The following is a 16,819-nucleotide window of genomic DNA, read 5'->3' as shown; positions in this document are numbered from 1 at the left end:
TTTTCCCTACTCTTTATGCAATTTCAATGATTAAATGAGGAATAAATTTGATTGATAAAACCCCGAAGACAGTGATTCTTTATTAACAAACATGCCCTCCCATTTAACTTGTAAAAGGGAATCCTTTTCAAAATTACAATTATTTATGTCAGGTAGCTGCTTCATAATCTTTTTTAAATAATAAAATTAGCTACTGTAATATAATATTTAAAATGAATAATGATTTGGTTAAAATTGTAATATTTTTTTTCTTTGAAGTTTCCAAATCTCTGCTATACATTTGTTATACATAAAAAGAGAAGAGATATCGCATTATCTTTGTTGATATACATACAAATTAAGGAATTAATATACTTTCATTGAATTTATTAAATTATAAATTGAAAATTTTGAACTTTCATCCAATTTTGGTTACGGATAACTAAAGTTCTTGTTCCTTCTCGACAAAATTGGTTTTCTAAAGTTATTGGGCCTCGATGCTGGGTTAAAAATGGGCCTGGGGTTAAAAATGGGCCTAAGCAAGCCCACAATTCGTTCGTTCGATGGATTCTTTCTTTTGCGATCGACGCCGCCAGAAAATCTCCCGCGATAAAACATCGTGTACCAGCAGCACCCGAAGTGGACAGGACGACGACAATGACATCCACTCTGTCACTGGCTCGACCTTTTCTCTTCACTAATGCTTCTAATCTTCTTCGCAGAAACTGCCTCGCAACCTTTTCCTTCTCTGCATCTTTCTCCTCCGACAGCCTTCACCAGAAGAAATGGAGGCAGCCGGTTTCTTCACTTCTTGAGCTTGGCGGAGTCGCTATTGGGAAACATGGTCAACTATTCTTTCTTCTTCTATTTTATCTGTCTATCTCGTTTTATTGTTTTCATAATCGGCTAATGTATTCTGCGGCACGGATTTATTCCTATTTGTGAGATTTTGTGGTTGAACTTCCGCGATTTCGTTGAATTTATTGGTTTTAAGAGCGAGTTCCTTTTTTTTTTTTTTTTTTTTTTTTTTTTTTTTTTTTTTTTTNTTTTTTTTTTTTTTTTTTATTCAAATTCTTGTTGATGTTAACTTAAAAATATAATCGAGAGAATTAAGCTAAAGAGCTGGGTACAGCAGCTGTGCATATTTCTAATTTCTAAGGAGAAATAACTTTTAAGCTTGGTTCTGTCGTTCTGAGTCATGATTCCACTTTTATTTTGGCATTGAGGAGATATAACCACTTCCAAAAATGTTTCTCAGTTGTTATGTTGCTTCATTTTCCCCCCGATTTGAAGTTGTATAACATTTCATTACATTTCACATTTCTCTTTTGTTAACCCATCCAAAGTCTTAAGGATTTAATTTTCTAGGTGCTTGTTGAACTTTGTTGTCAATAAACTTTTTTTTTTTCGAATTTTTGCCGTAGAAGTTAAATTTTAATGTGATTGCTTTGCTATATTATTGGAGGCTTGCAGATGTTGTGAGGGATGATCCCACGAACAATGTCCCAGATAGTATTTTTTCAAAACTTGGTATGCAACTCCACCAAAGAGATAACCATCCACTTGGCATTCTGAAGAATGAGATATACAACTATTTTGATACAAATTACTCAAATAAGTTCACTAAGTTTGATGACCTCAGTCCAATCGTTTCTGTGAAGGAGGTAAGCATTTTAAACTCATCAATTAGTTTTGAGGCTCAAATGAAGCTCATTCTATGACTATCTTTATGGCTGCGGAAATTTTAGTTTCCAGAAATTGATTAGTCCCGTAGCCAATTCGTTGAAAAATGGGTTTTACGCTGCTTTAGAGCCTCTGAATTTGATATACCGCATTCTGATTAATATATCAGAGTGGTTGAAGAATCCTTGATCTAGAAGGAACTAATGACAGAAAACATATGAAGGATAAAGAAATTGTGGCGTCCAGTGGTCCAAATAAGCTCATATGAAAGAGCATCTTCTGATCTCATGAAGTTCACTAACTTAACACCCTTGTATTCATTTGACTCACTAATAACCTTTTGATTTACATCTTTATTTTCTATGGAGGCCAATGTGGTCAATTTGGAATTATCAATTTTCTCTCTAGAGTAATAATAACATATTTGAAACCAATTTCAAACTTGATGGATTAATTAAAAATTAAATGCAAACCTCGAAGACCAAGCGTATCACTTCTGAAATAACTAAACAGAAACTACATTCAAACTTTAAGGACCAAAAAGTAATTCAAATCTTGGGACCAAACACCTTAAGGACCAAATAGAACTAAATTTAATGTTCACGGACCAAAAGTTTTGGCTTTGAAATCTCAGGAACAATTAGAAGCTAAGTTCAATACTAAGGGACCGAAAGTGTATTTTGTCAAAAAAAAGAAACTTTCATTCTTTTCGTGATTTTTATTGAAGTACTGAACTTATTTTGGAAGATGGCGGGATCGGTTTGGTATTTGTCAACTTTCCTGTTGACTGGTCAAATTTTTTCCCTAAATTCCAATAGCTTATCGTGTTGTTTATTTATTTATTAATCATTTTATAATAACAATTATTTTTAAACATACAAAGCCTCTTGTATCTGAATCCTATAATTATGTCTGCAGAATTTTGATGATGTGTTGGTTCCAGTGGATCATGTAAGCCGAAGTTATAATGATACATACTACATTGACTCGCAAACTGTTCTGAGATGTCATACAAGTGCTCACCAAGCGGAGCTGTTGAGAAGAGGCTATACTCAGTTTCTTGTGACAGGCGATGTTTATCGTCGGGATTCCATTGATTCAACTCATTACCCTGTATTTCATCAGGTAATCTAAATAAGTTTATTAATCATGTCATTTGCTAAATTTACCATAGTTTTCACTTAATGAATTTCTTTGCCTACTTCTCAGATGGAAGGTGTCCGTGTTTTTTCTCTGAATGATTGGGAGGCATCTGGTACAGATGGAACATCTTTTGCAGCTGACGACTTGAAGAAATGTTTGGAAGGTTTGGCAAGGCATTTATTTGGTAAGAGTTGTGTATGAATTAACCTATGATTCTTCCCTTTCTACCTTAGTTATGGTTGGGGATTCTATTGAAAATTCATATGGGAAATACAAATGATTTTTGGGTAGAGACAAAACAATAGCACTTGCAGAATAATCGGTTAAAAGACACAAACTGTAGAAGTAACAAGTATAATGTATTGGATAAGTATTAATTATTTTTATTTTGCATATGATTATTATAAAAACTTATTCCAAATGTAGTTACATTTTTAAGATAAAAACGAAAAATAGATTCCCAACTTACGTAATTAGGCTTTGATTTTTTTAAGTAATTTCTGTAATTTTGCAGTGGTTGTACACATTATGGAGCTATGTTATTATAAACTGATGTATTAAAATTTCCAGGTGCTGTGGAAATGCGCTGGGTTGATACATATTTCCCATTTACAAATCCATCATTTGAACTTGAGATTTTCTTTCAGGTACGTCAGATGATCTTTTAGTCAATTTGCTCTTCAGAACTCAATAATTTGATTATGGTACGCTGCATTACTTCTTTTATGAATGATTTTCATTGCCGCCGATATCTATATAAGTTTAAATATGCAAGTTTAATTCCATTTACACAATGGCATTTCTGTTTTATCATATATGAACTTTAAATAGAACCTAGATGATAACCTTACAACTTTTTGACTTTGATAAGTTAGACGAGGGAACCAAGAAGTGAAAACGTGCTTGGGAGGGGACATAGGTGTTTTTCTGTATTTTTGGGTGTGTGTGGGTGGGGGGTTATTTTGGGATAAAGAAACTTTCATTATCCAAAAACAATACAAAGATGATAAGTTATCAGCCTGACATAGGCAAGAGGGTAACAAAAGGTTCCTCTAATTAGGATTGGCCACAACCATTTCTCAGCTATTATTTCCGCCCATGAATCCTATAAAAGAATGAATGGATGATGTTTGAATTATGAGATTTCCTCGTCAAATTATTTACATTGCATTTGCTGTTAGTTCCTTCTTTGGATCTATAGTTGTTTTCTCTCTTTCTGTTCAATAAAAAATATAATAAAAAGAATCCTAAAATTTGAGGGCATTTGATGTCCTACCCACGCAGGAGAAATGGCTGGAAGTATTGGGATGCGGGGTGATGGAGCAAGAAATATTGAAAAGAAGTGATAAAGAAAATAATGTTGCATGGGCTTTTGGTCTCGGGTTGGAAAGGCTAGCTATGGTTCTTTTTGATATACCTGATATCCGATTATTTTGGTCAGCTGACGAGCGATTTACCTCGCAGGTACCTAATTGCACCACTTAAACTATACTCTTTCATTTTTTTCACTCTGTTTTCTCTTTGAAAATAAATTATCCAATCATCACGTTGGGCTTTTTATTTGCAGTTCTCAAAGGGCAAGCTAGGTGTTAAGTTTAAATCGTTTTCTAAGGTACTTTTACCAAACATTTTAGGCATGAAGGGATAACAATCTTCCGTTTCCTGAGAGAGCATATAATTCTATTTCTTTTAGTAACATCGAACTAGTTTCAATATGCTTTCTAACAAATTACATCTTCTAAATTATTTTTAAAAACTTTAGTAATTCAATCTGCTGCAGTTTCCACCTTGCTACAAGGACATCAGTTTTTGGATCAATGATTCTTTCACCGAGAATAATTTATGTGAAGTTGTTAGAGGAGTTGCCGGCGACCTTGTTGAAGAGGTATTTTATTAACTGTTTTCAGCGCATAAATAATTCTTAAGATAATTTTAATGAAGTAAATGCTTAAGGTAGGGGCATGAGAACGTTTTTCTTCTCGAAATACATGCTTGAGAAAATCTGCTATCTGAAGTTTAGTTTTTTAAAAGATAAAGTTGGTTGTGTAAATCTGAAAACGTTCTTTCAATCATGGATACTCTTGCAATTAACCTGGTCTGTTAGTTTCCTGAAAGTCATTTTATTTTTTTACAAATGGATGCTGGCAGGTACAATTGATAGACAGTTTTACCAACAAGAAGAAAGGGATGACGAGTCACTGTTACAGGATTGCTTACCGATCTATGGAACGGTCACTCACAGATGAAGAAATCAATGATTTGCAGGTCTTTATCAACTTTAAGTTATATCCCTATTATATATTAACTTGTTTGAAAAAGAAGTTTGGATACAGCCTTCATATATTTTGTGGTTGCAAATGCAGTGGAACGTGAGAGAACAGGTTCAGAGCAAGTTGAACGTTGTCTTGCGATGAACATTGGAAGTGCAACAATATCAGTCCAAGCCATGTAATGTTATTTTTTACCTTCTCTACAGATTGAAATTTACTCTGTACACCATTAGAATTTTTCCCACAAAATTCTTCTAACTGGGTGATAGGAAGTGTAGAGTATATAACGTAACCAGTTGAAACCCTGAAAATAATCATCAAGAATTCAAGTGGAGATGTGCTGCAAGCTAATTTTTTAACATATACTATGGGTTTCTTTCCCCTACCTCATGTTTTAACATGACTTTGCTGATTTTTGGACCTGTTGAACTTATGCTATCAAGAAACTCCATTTACCATTAGACCACTTTTGCCTAGATTAGAAAGGGAGACCTCACTTTGTCTGAAATATATGACAAGGGAATAAGAATGTGTGCTTTGAAGTAAGTTGTGCCTATTTTCTTGACATCCGAACAAATAGAAGCTGAGGGAAGGTACTTTTCCTGAATAGTTGAGCCAATTTTGATATTTCTTTAGAAACTGACGAAGCCTGCAGGTTAAAATGCTGTACTTAGAAAATGTGCAAACCTTTAACAACACATAAAATAACCAAACTTGAACTAGAGAAAGATAATCTAATGGTCAAAATGATATCACGATAGACATCAACCCAAGGAAATAAAAGAACGAATATCATTTTCCAACACCCCTTCCAACTACCGATTTACCTTGCAATTCTAGTGAATATGATAAAGACCTCTTATGATATGAGATTCCCAAATCAAAACTGCATGAAAAGCAATTCACACACACTTTAAATAACAAAATATTTAATTTTAGAGCACAATCAATTAAATAGAGTCAATTAAGAAGGGTTAAGTATTTTGCCTGATTAAGTCATATAATGTCTTTAAAAGTTTGAATCTCCCGACTCTAGGAGCTCAAAAGTACAGAGATATTGGATTTCACAGTTCCATTCACATGCATTTTAAATTTTATTCTTATATAAACTCTGTAGGCAAATGCCTCTTTTAATTTTAAGGAGTATTTAGTGTGGAGGTAGGCGTGGGTTTATATGAGATTAGATCTCACAATTCTATTCATATGCATTTAAACTTACTCTTACACGGTCTACACAAATGCCTCTTTTGCTTTAGCCTTTAGAGAGTCTTGAAACTAAGGAAAGATGTAAATGGCAGAGTTGTAAAGAGGAAGGGAGGCAGGAGTTGTAAAGAGGAAGGGAGGCAGGAGTTGTTGAATGCTAGTGAGAACTGAAGGGGGATGAGGTAAGATTAGGCAGAAATGAAGCGAGGGCTGTGTTGACAAGACATTCTCCAACCAAAATGGATAAAAATGAATGAAGTGAGAAAAGGAGGTGTATAGGCACTGAACCTAAAAGCAAGAGATGGGGAGAGAGAGAGAGAGAGAGAGAGAGAGAGAGAGAGAGAGAGAGGGTTTTATTTTACAGGGTCAAAGGAAGGGTTGCATCAGTATAAATGAGTCAAAGGATTGGGACAATGATGGTCCCTGGAATATCTGATATCTGGGGTCCATTTCTATCACCCATAATGCCTACAGCCATCACTCCGACTGTGACAACCATGACTTATCTTAATCTCTCTACTTTCCATCCTTATAATTCAGCACTTTGGTTATATTATTCCCTTGGTCCTTGCATTCCTCTGTCTGTCTGTCTCTCTCTTTTCTTTTATTTCTAAACTTATTTTGATCTTCTAATTTGTTAATTTAGAGAATCTTACTATGATGAATGTTCAAATAATTAACTACATTATTGTTTTCTTCTTCTTGGTCCTGTTACTTCTTAATTATTTTGTAATTATAGCTCATCTCAAATTGCGCCAGTTGGCCATCTTTAAATTTGATTTTTTTTTTTTTTTTTTTTTTTTTTTTTTTTTTTTTTTTTTTTTTTTTTNGGGATGAAGTTACACAAACATGAAAATATAGAGATGAAATGTGTGTCTTAAATTTTCATCTATTATTAAAATAACAATAATAATAAAATCTTCACATATGAAATAAAAAATTAATATGAAGTTCAACTTGGAATTGTTGTCTTTTTTATTAAAGAAATAAAAAATTAGAAGTGGTACAATATTTTAAATAAACAGAGGGTTATTGATCGATTCAAACACTTATTTTGAAGTGGAGGGTGGAAAATCAAATGTGAANAGAGGAGGAAGACAGAGAAGAAACATGTAGAGAGTAATCGAGTAACCGTAGGTTAGAAGGAGCGGGTACACCCAAAACTACCAAAAGAAAGAGAAGATGAGAGATATCTAAATCAGAAAATGGGAAAGGCAATGGCAGCCAGCTGCTCTCTGCTCTGCTCGCTCCCTGCTCTGCTTCAACTCACAAAAGACCTGACCCATTTCCTGAATCGTGATGGGACTGGGGGACCAATCGTCTCCCTTTACAAATCTGCCCTTCTTTCCTCTTAACCCAATTCTTTATGTTCTTAATTGAAACTTAAAAGAAGAGCCCAATCCCCAAGCTACACTAATCGTTTGTTTCCCCTATCACAAATTTCCCTACTGCCAATTACATGAATTTCCTAATTTTTCAATTCTCTTCCGAAATGTAAGAAACAACAACAGTACTAGTGGCCCGTGTTTCTTGCTCATTATACTAATTTTGGTTCAAAATCACTTCTAGTCTGGTACTTTTACTAAGGTATCTATTTAGTCTTTTTTTTGAAGTTTCTTGTATTTGTAGATCAATTATCTAATAAGAGAACCAAATATGTTCATAGATTGCAAATATTAAGCAAATACTCCATAAATTTGAGATTTTTCATGATAGAAACTAAACTATTACAAATTTGAAGATACAATAATTGAATTGTATATACTATAGTTTACAGTCTAAATTATTACAAATTTGAAGGATGAAACTATACGGACCAAAAATGTGTCTTTATTCTAAACATCTCTATGGTCTCTATGTTCTTGAACATGAGAGATTTTCCTAACATGAGATTAATTTAATTGTTTTCCGAACGTCTTGCGATTGACCTAGGCACTATTCTTTTGGCCTACCTTATAGAGAGACATTGAAACTTTTCAATCTTAGATCTCATCCTTTTGTCCATTCCCAATCTCTATTTTGTTTTCCCTATCGTTTCAAGTGATCATTGGGAAGAATTTGTGAGCCCTTAAACCATATTGTATACTTAAATGAATGATACCCTCAGTTAGATATTTGAAACAAAAGTCTGAACTCTACATATTTTATTTGAAGACAAAATTGTTTATATTGTGCTCTTGTTATTAGATCTGGAAACAGGCTTGGACATTTCACAAGAACAGTAACCCTAGATTTATAGGGGCCTGGGTGGTTTCCTTTGACACCGAACAAAATGCACAGTGATCTCCAATCAAGTTGAAGTTTGATTGGGGTAGGGTAGGATACTAACTAATTTGGTATAGTGAAAAAAGAAGGAAAGAAAAGAAGAATGGCAAGGAAATCAAATCAAACAGCATGGAAACAGGAAATCGGTGGCTGCAAAGTGGTGAATGATGGAGTTTGAATGAAAAAAGGATAGAGTCAATGCATGGTTGGTCATATCAGGTAGGGTCGTTCCAGGTACATATAGAATTATATATGATGCATGAAAAGTTGCATTTCTATTGCATGCTATGTATATATATATATCCATTATTTTTATTCTTGTTATTATTGTATTGGAAATGCCACCCATTATTCTACCACCCACTCACCATCCTCTCATTTCAGTTCGCTCCTTTTTTTTCCCCCCCACTGTCCCCACCTTCTTTTCCTCTGCCCATTTAATTTCCCTTGTACTACTTCTTCTTTTTAATAATATGTCGGTCTTGTACCATCCCTTATTCGTATGATGTTCAAATTTTCATTGCAAAACATATCTGGACTTTGAAAGTCGAGCTGAATGAAAAATGATGAAGAGCATTTAAGATGGAGTTTTCAGACGTGTAATAGATTTAGGATTCAAGTTGGTGTGTTTAAGGTGTGGGTTTTATGATATAATAATAGTTTGGTGCCAGGCATGTTTATCCATGTTTATCCATGTTTATCCAAGGGAACATGTCACGTTAGAGGTGAAGGAACGTAAGGATCAAAGAGGGCGGGAGAGGGAGGGAGGGCGTGTTAATTATCCTTTCTGAAAAGGTCTGATTCTGCATTGTACAATGCTTATGCTCAATTTCAGACTCGTTTTGAATCATGGGTCCCCTTTCTTTTTCCTTCGTTCAATTTCTCTCTCTCTCTCTCTCTCTCTCCCCCCTCCTTCAGTTTGCTATATTGTTCATAAACAATGTGTATTGGCAGGCAAAGGTAAGAACTGTCTGGGGTTTCAGGTTGAATAGTAGAAAGAGGTGATACGGATATTAAATTTGGCCTTAATAGTTGTAACTCTGTTGCCCTGACTATCTATGTTTCTGAAAAGTAAGCCATCTTTATTCCCCAAACTTAGGTATGCTAGTGGTGGACTACGGCATATCAAACTTGCTGTTATTTGTATGTAGATTTATAGGGACAAGTAGCTGACTAGAGATTATAACATCATATCAGAAGACTGGTTTGAGTCAATGTCTCAGTTGTGCGAAATTAAGGAGACAAGGGCATTGCTATTGAGAAAGAAGATAGATATAATATGATGCTCCAGCCAACATTTTGAGTTGATTCCAAGCATCAATTTTCACAGAAATCTTTGAACTTGTTATCAAAAAATAAATCTTTCAACTTTGTAACTGATGGGCAAAGGAAGAAGAAGGCAACCAACCAGCACATGGACAACCTTTCATTTGCCCTCTTTCTTTTCCTTCTTTTAACCTTGAGATCAAGATTTTATTGTTTTGGGCCATTTGTTATTAGAAATAGGTGATGTGAAATACCTGTGAACTTCATAGTAGGTTTCATCTATATCCTTGGTTCGCCCTCAAATTTTGATTGAATTTTACATGCAACAATTGATGACATTATTTACAATTCAACTTGTAGGGCAATTTTTGTTTCAAAATCAGAGAAATGACTCGATCAAGTAAGTGTATGGTTAGTAATTATCAACCTATCAGAATATATTATATTTCAAAAAACAATATATGTGTATATAATATTAAATGCAAGATAATTAATGATGATATTTGATTTTCTGTCTTATACATATAAAATCTTGTAGGCAAGATAATTAATGATGAGCTGGAATGTCCCTAATTTTAATAATTTTGAGTTCTTATGGATATTGCATTTAATATCGGTAACCACTGCAATAAATCCGAACATTTGTTTATTTGTATGTGCTGAAATGGGATTGGGGTGTTGGTGCCACGTGGAAAACCCTCGCGAAAGCTGTTAAAATAATGACAGGGCAGTTCCAAATGGATGCCGGAATTGAGGCGAAATGCCCATGTCACGTGACATTCCTTCCATTTACGTTGCCACGTGCTATCCTTTCCATTGGTGCCCATGTCACGTGGTATCTCTACTATTTGTGTTGCCACATGTCATAATCTCCACTGTCCTTTCCGTTCAATTTCAAAACTGTTTCCATCTCCGCCGTCCATTATTAAATATTATTTGTTTCAACCAGCGACAAAGATTTACTTCTCTGTTTTCAACCCCAAGAGAAAGAGGAAGTGGAAGAATTAAATATTATTTTTTTGTAATTATATTTAATTATTTGTGGTGGGTAATTCCATTTTGTAGAACTTCCTTGAGTAATTGAGTTTATTTACTCAAGAATCTATTAATAGCATCATTTTGTTCGACCCCCCTCTCTCTCTCCCTCTCTCATGGACATTTATTGCTTCAAAATCATATTATTAAGTTCCAAGTGTTCAACTTCTGTGATTTATTTGGAATGACTTGTAGTGTAAGCTATGTATCAAAAATTAAGTTCCTATCAATAAATTTATTTTATTGCAATGAAAGGGGTTTTCCCAAGTTGAGAATAAGACAGAAGTTAAAAGGAACTGACAAAAGGGCAAGTCAAAACCCATTCCCTAAAATAGAATATTTGAAAATATAAAAATATATATTATTTAATTCTTTGTCCATAACTTCTCAAAACCCTAGCATCTCATCTCATCCCATCCATAGTCTTCAACTTCCAAGACGCACACACAAAACTAAGTCCACACACTCCAAATACATTACACTATATTTTGTTATTATATTATATTATATTATATGCTAAATACTAACCCAAACAATTGTGTTCATAAAATGGAAATTAAGAGAAAATGAGGACTGGAAATTCCATTACATGATGAACAGCACAAAATTGGTGGTGTTTTTAAAGTTTGGAGAACAAGTTGTGGGAGACACCTCCTTAATTAGCAATGGATGGGTTCCTCTATTTCACACACACAAAAAAACCTAACCTCAACAACACCTAACACTATGGAACCATCATCAACAAACATGTTTCTCCTTCCTTTTTAGATATATATATATATATATATATATAAATTTAATATACTAATGCTCTTCATTAACGCCTAACTTTATTTATTCTTTTTCATATGGTTCATTCTTTTCTAAGACAGTGGAGCCCTTTGGGGAGCACCCTTTCTCCGGCTACCCAGAGAGAGAACAATTCCAGGAAGGAAACCATTGGTGGTGGTGGTGGTGGTGGTGGTGGTGGTGGTGTTCTTCTTCTTCTTCTTCTTCCTCGTTGCAATCTCCGGTTCCTGTGAGACTACTGAATTGCTGGTGGCTTCATTCGAAATCGAGTAAGCCTGGCATTCCAACGAGTCGAAGTTTGGAGTGATTTGGGCGTCGTCGTCGGTGAGCTCGGAGGCATCCATCCGCAATCCTTCAAATTGTGAGATTGCAAAATCTGATTCGTCAAACCTGAACAGAATGCTGGAAAGATCTGCCCCTTCCAACACCATATGATCAACCTGCATCCGCATTTTGTGATACAATCAAGCTTTCACATACTTTAATATCTGCCGCGTCCTATATACTAACTAAAGGTTTTCCAGGATCATTGCAGCAAAATTGATGAAACAGGTTTTGTTCGTTTGGTTGTTTGTTATGCATAAATGAAGCAGTGGTACCTTGCATGAGAGGGAGCAGAAGTGGAAAGGGTGTTGAAGAATTCGGTCACAAGTTAAACAAACATTGGAGGGGGCTTTGGAGGGCCTAGACTGTGGCCTGTGATTCAAGAATATCACTTTGGCACCATTTATAGTGTAAGGCTGCAAGCAAGCAACACAGACAAGATGATGTTACAAATAAAATAAAAGGAAAAAAAAGATCATATGCGAATTTGAAAGATGTACAAAGTTGAACCTGAATATAAGAACAGTGAATGAGCTTCTCCAGATCGCCAAGCCGAACCACGTTGTGATAAACATAGCGTCGAATCTGTGAAATTGAAATTAATTGCAATGAGTAAGTTTAAGCAGGCAGCAACTCCAAGTGGGAAAAACAAAAAACAAAAAACAAAACAAAATGAAGATATTTGGGGAAAGAGGCGAAAAAGAAAGTAAGAGTTGGGTCAAAGTTTGGGTTTGGTTGAAAGCAACAGGTGAGAGAGAAGGGTTTGCAGAAAGGAGAATGGATTAAAAAAAAAAAAAAGAAGAAAAGAGTTATATTCTATAAATGAATGGGAATAGAACCAAATCCGAATTAACCCCTCCCGCCCCTCCCACCTCTGCATCTACCTATCTATCTGCCTGCGACTCTACTAAGCATGTACAATAAAAATAAAAATGAAAAGAAGAAGAAGAAAAGAAAACCCTAACAATTGTGGGGAGGAAAATGGAACAGATCAATTGAGGGCAAAATAGAACAACCGAACCTGGAGAAGAGGATGGGAGCGGTGAGAAGGAACGCAGTGAGGGCAAATGCTGAGGCAACAGTGCAAGCAGAACACGTTCATCTCGTTCTTCCTCCCAGACTGGTGGAGCCCACAGGGGGCGAAGAAATTACAATTCGACATTAAACCTTCAAGCCATGCAGGTTTCATCATCATCATCATCATCTTCTTCTTCTTCTTCTTCTTCTTCTTCTTCTTCATCAAATCATCATCTCTTCCTCAAATCAAATCCTTCGGATTCCGATGATGTTCTTTCTTTCTGATAATCTATCGGATGGGTGGATTTTATAACAAAACTGGGGTGGGGGTGGGGGTGGGGCTGGGGCTGGGGCTGTGACTACTAGGGCTAGGGCTTGGTGTTCCTGGTAATGGATTCCTGGGTGTTTTCCCCCACTTTCCAGAATTCTTGTCGTTACTCCGTGGAGGGAGAGAGAAACCTAGAGAGAGAGAGAGAGAGTGTGATAGTGGGAATGGAAGAAGAAAAAGGAAATAAAGATGAATTGGAGAGAGAGAGGGATATGGAGGAAATAAATTTGTGTAAATCCATATTTTCATTATATATAATATATTTTCAAAATTTTTGGAGTGAATTGAGTTTGTTGTATTGTATTAATTTTGTAAAAATATTAGTGTAAGAGTGAATAATGAAAATGTAAATGTAAATGGATGTCACCATTGGCCTCTACATATTCATTTGGATTTCCATTTTAAATTTTAATTCATTCATCTCAAAAAATGAGTCCCTCACAAATGCCCATAAATAATTTGTACTCCCATTTATGCTTTTCAAATCACTACCTAGGGTTGCCCAAAAAATAAAGACATTATTATTATTATTATTTATTTAAACTAATTCCTATTAGTATTATGACCAAATAAGTTTTTGTTCTTGTTTTATCATTCGACATTCATCCCTTTTCGCTTGCGAATCACATTACTTGAACATTCATCCCTTTTCGCTTGCGAATCACATTACTTGAACATTCATCCCTTTTCGCTTGCGAATCACATTACTTGAATTGTCGTTTGAGTTGCACGTGCAATTAGCTTTCCAAAATATTCCTACTTACAACAAACACATTATATGTAATCACCCAATTTTAATTTATTCACCTATATTTTAATCTTTATATGTATATAACTCTTTTAAGTATATTAAAAATGACAAAACGACATCGTCCTTCCTGAAAACCATTATTTAGTTTATTTTAAAATGTTTCTGTCGATTTTCCACCCAGAGTAGTGGATGGGCTACCTCGGCCCGTTATGGTTTTTAGCAGGCTGCTCAGTTGTACCTTTGACTGTTTTGGTGGGCCAGGCCCATAGTTGGTGATTGCTTTAAAAACTAAATATTTCGAGTGGAGTATGTTAATAATGTATTAAAAAAAATAAAAAATAAAAAATAAAAATAAAAAGTTAGTTAGGCCCACCCTTACTTGTGCCCATCAAGAACATATGGGCTTTTGGTTTCACATCATAGTCACCCCTTGTTAGGTTGGAGGGAAGCATCCCTTCATCCTATGCATTTTTATTTTATTTTATTTAAATATATATATTTTACAATTGAATGAAATTATTTTTTATAATTTGAGTGGTTGAACTTTTTATTTTATGGGATATTTTGTTAGTTGGATTATTCTTAATTATAAGTATTGAAATTGACTTACTAAGTAAGATACAAACAATAAAAAATAATTGATGTAAAATTTAAACGTCAATAAAATAAATATAGCCAATTTCTATTTAATTATGTTCATGCTAAAAAGTGTATATTATGCTATGGTTTAATAATCGACCATTAAACCAACGGACCGACCAATTTCTATTTAATTATGTTCATGCTAAAAAGTGTATATTATGCTATGGTTTAATAATCGACCATTAAACCAACGGGACCGAGTAAAGACAAGATTCAGGATGAGATCCTTGAAACATGACTAAACATAAAAAAATGGCCATTATTAAATCAATCTTATTAAAATAAATAACACAAAATTAGAACCACATCAAGCTAAACTCTTACTAAATTTATTTATTCATTAGAACACACTTTAAAACACCAAAATAATCTACAAAATAAAATAAATTTATTAGCGTTATGACCTAAGTGAGCTATCTCATGTCACATGCGTATATCATGATATGGACAAAAGTTACAAGACGGGCGTCTTAGATGTTTTTCTTTAAGAATGAGAGATATATGCCGACATTGTGCCCTATCTCTCGAGTTGGAGGTTGGTATATGGGGTTGTTTTGTGACACAATATGCAAAAATGACTCGTAAACATTGTGCCTTAGATGGATGGATAGTCGAGATATTTTGACTATGAAGTTGATTCATGGATCGATTCTCTATAAGTATGTTTTAGCCAGCACTAAAAACTATTGAAGCAAGTTTTTGCATGAGTCAAGTTTGGATCGTGTGGAAATGATGCGGGTGGGCGGGCGAGGTAATTTTGTTCGTTTTACATCCTATAGCAGGTGATTGTACTTGCTGATTCCTGTCTTCCTCACTACTACTGTTCTATTTCTCATTCCTTCTCTTAAGCTTAAAACCGAGCGCACATGCACACCGACACTCAAATCTCAATTATCATTTAACATTTTGATTCCTAACAGAGATCTGTTACCGCCACCTCTTCTTTTCTCTTTTATGGCGGTGATTGGTTTCGATGCCAATGCGCCATTGCCGCCGCCGCCGCCGCCACAACAGCTGCTTCTGCAACAACCACCTCAGGCCTTGCTCGAGCGCCTCAAGGATTACGGCCAGGAAGATGTTTTTGCTCTTTGGGACGAGCTCTCTCACGAAGAGCGGGATCTTCTTGTCAAGGATATTGAGGTATACTTCCCCCATCTCTCCTTCTGAATTCACCTCCTCTTTGATCCCTCAATTCTCCTTCTCTCCATATTCACGGACCAGACGGATCGCTTACTGCTTTAATTCGTATTTCAAGCATTTCAGTTAGTTGAGAGCAGAGAATGAGACTTCTCTAATTCTTCGAATTTTCAATCTCTCATCGTTTTTCACATTCTTTGCAACTAAGCAAGCTAATATAGCTTATGAAGTTTATGTTTCTAATCCTGCATGACGCTGGAAATTAGTTGTTGCTTTTCTTTTCTAATCCTGCAATGCGCGAGTGTTACATGATTGTCGATGCTCTTTTTCAGAGTTTGGATCTTTCCAGGGTAGATCGAATTATTCGATGTTCGCTTCGTTCGCAAGGTTGGTATCTTCCTCATCTCGTGTTTCCTCTTTTTTAATCGCGACAATCAATTCTCATTAAATTTTAATCGTATTGCGCTTGTAGGGCTACCTGCGGCAGCAATTGAACCCGTACCAGAGAGCTGCGTGTCGACGCTGGAGGAGCGAACCCTTGACGAAAGAGAGAGATGGTGGAAGACGGGGTTGAAGGCCATCTCAGATGGAAAATTGGCCGTTTTGCTATTGTCTGGTGGTCAGGTATGTAACTTTTTGGCAAACCTTGTTTCGATTGCGTGGCACGATTCCATTTGCTTTACGTCGACCTTTATACCCCACTATAAAGCATTATCAATCTAATTTAATGATGCACTATAATCGATCTCTCTTTTTGGGTAATAGAAAAAAAATCACGTTATTCTTTCATATAAGAAAAAAATCTGATTAATTTAGACAGTTAGTTATAATTACCCTACGGAGAGATCCATTAGCAAAAATTCTGGAACAATAGTCTGCCACTTGACACTTATCACAATGAAACAACTCACTTCGTGGCAGCTCCTCTCTGGAAGAAGGGTAAATTCCTAGATCCTGAACGTAAAATGGAAAAGAAAAAAGGGGGGG

General features: G+C 35.3%; 3 protein-coding genes across 4 annotated transcripts in view; 2 read left to right on the top strand and 1 right to left on the bottom strand.

Moving 5' to 3' along the window:
- Positions 1-565: 565 nt before the first annotated feature.
- Positions 566-5,460, top strand: LOC111804346 (phenylalanine--tRNA ligase, chloroplastic/mitochondrial-like). Of its 2 annotated transcripts, XM_023689109.1 has the most exons (10): positions 566-823; positions 1,453-1,643; positions 2,581-2,787; positions 2,872-2,989; positions 3,376-3,452; positions 4,090-4,269; positions 4,373-4,417; positions 4,586-4,690; positions 4,954-5,070; positions 5,169-5,460. In XM_023689109.1, the coding sequence occupies exons 1-10, from the start codon at positions 637-639 to the stop codon at positions 5,217-5,219; spliced, it is 1,278 nt and encodes a 425-aa protein (XP_023544877.1). In that variant the 5' UTR covers positions 566-636; the 3' UTR covers positions 5,220-5,460. The 2 variants fall into 2 exon arrangements, with proteins under 2 accessions (XP_023544877.1, XP_023544878.1); XM_023689110.1 differs by lacking the exon at positions 1,453-1,643 and having other exon boundaries at positions 580-823.
- A 5,965-nt stretch (positions 5,461-11,425) lies between these two features.
- On the bottom strand, positions 11,426-13,291 carry LOC111804353. Its single transcript, XM_023689116.1, has 4 exons — positions 12,979-13,291; positions 12,468-12,542; positions 12,233-12,373; positions 11,426-12,073 (listed from the first exon to the last, which is right to left on the bottom strand). Exons 1-4 carry the CDS (start codon positions 13,195-13,197, stop codon positions 11,708-11,710), a joined length of 801 nt encoding a protein of 266 aa, XP_023544884.1. The 5' UTR covers positions 13,198-13,291; the 3' UTR covers positions 11,426-11,707.
- Positions 13,292-15,517: 2,226 nt separating this feature from the next.
- Positions 15,518-16,819, top strand: part of LOC111803805 (UDP-N-acetylglucosamine diphosphorylase 2-like) — a 10,595-nt gene continuing 9,293 nt past the window's right edge. The window contains 3 exon segments of the mRNA XM_023688377.1: positions 15,518-15,835; positions 16,165-16,219; positions 16,305-16,456. Of these exon segments, the coding sequence (XP_023544145.1) occupies positions 15,650-15,835; positions 16,165-16,219; positions 16,305-16,456 (393 nt within the window). The 5' untranslated portion in view covers positions 15,518-15,649.

Source organism: Cucurbita pepo, chromosome LG10, assembly GCF_002806865.2.
Source record: "Cucurbita pepo subsp. pepo cultivar mu-cu-16 chromosome LG10, ASM280686v2, whole genome shotgun sequence".
NCBI lineage: Eukaryota > Viridiplantae > Streptophyta > Magnoliopsida > Cucurbitales > Cucurbitaceae > Cucurbita > Cucurbita pepo.
This window is presented reverse-complemented; position numbering and strand designations above follow the sequence as displayed.

Bases quoted from the DNA above. Each gene is read 5' to 3' on its own strand.
- LOC111804346 (XM_023689109.1), top strand. From the start codon at position 637: ATGACATCCACTCTGTCACTGGCTCGACCTTTTCTCTTCACTAATGCT. The intron at 1,644-2,580 runs GTAAGCATTTTA...TTATGTCTGCAG, and splicing joins CAATCGTTTCTGTGAAGGAG to AATTTTGATGATGTGTTGGT. The intron at 3,453-4,089 runs GTACGTCAGATG...CTACCCACGCAG, and splicing joins AACTTGAGATTTTCTTTCAG to GAGAAATGGCTGGAAGTATT.
- LOC111804353 (XM_023689116.1), bottom strand. From the start codon at position 13,197: ATGAAGAAGAAGAAGAAGAAGAAGAAGAAGAAGAAGATGATGATGATG. The intron at 12,543-12,978 runs GTTCGGTTGTTC...TCAATTTCACAG, and splicing joins GCTCCCATCCTCTTCTCCAG to ATTCGACGCTATGTTTATCA. The intron at 12,074-12,232 runs GTACCACTGCTT...ATGCGGATGCAG, and splicing joins TCTGCTCCCTCTCATGCAAG to GTTGATCATATGGTGTTGGA.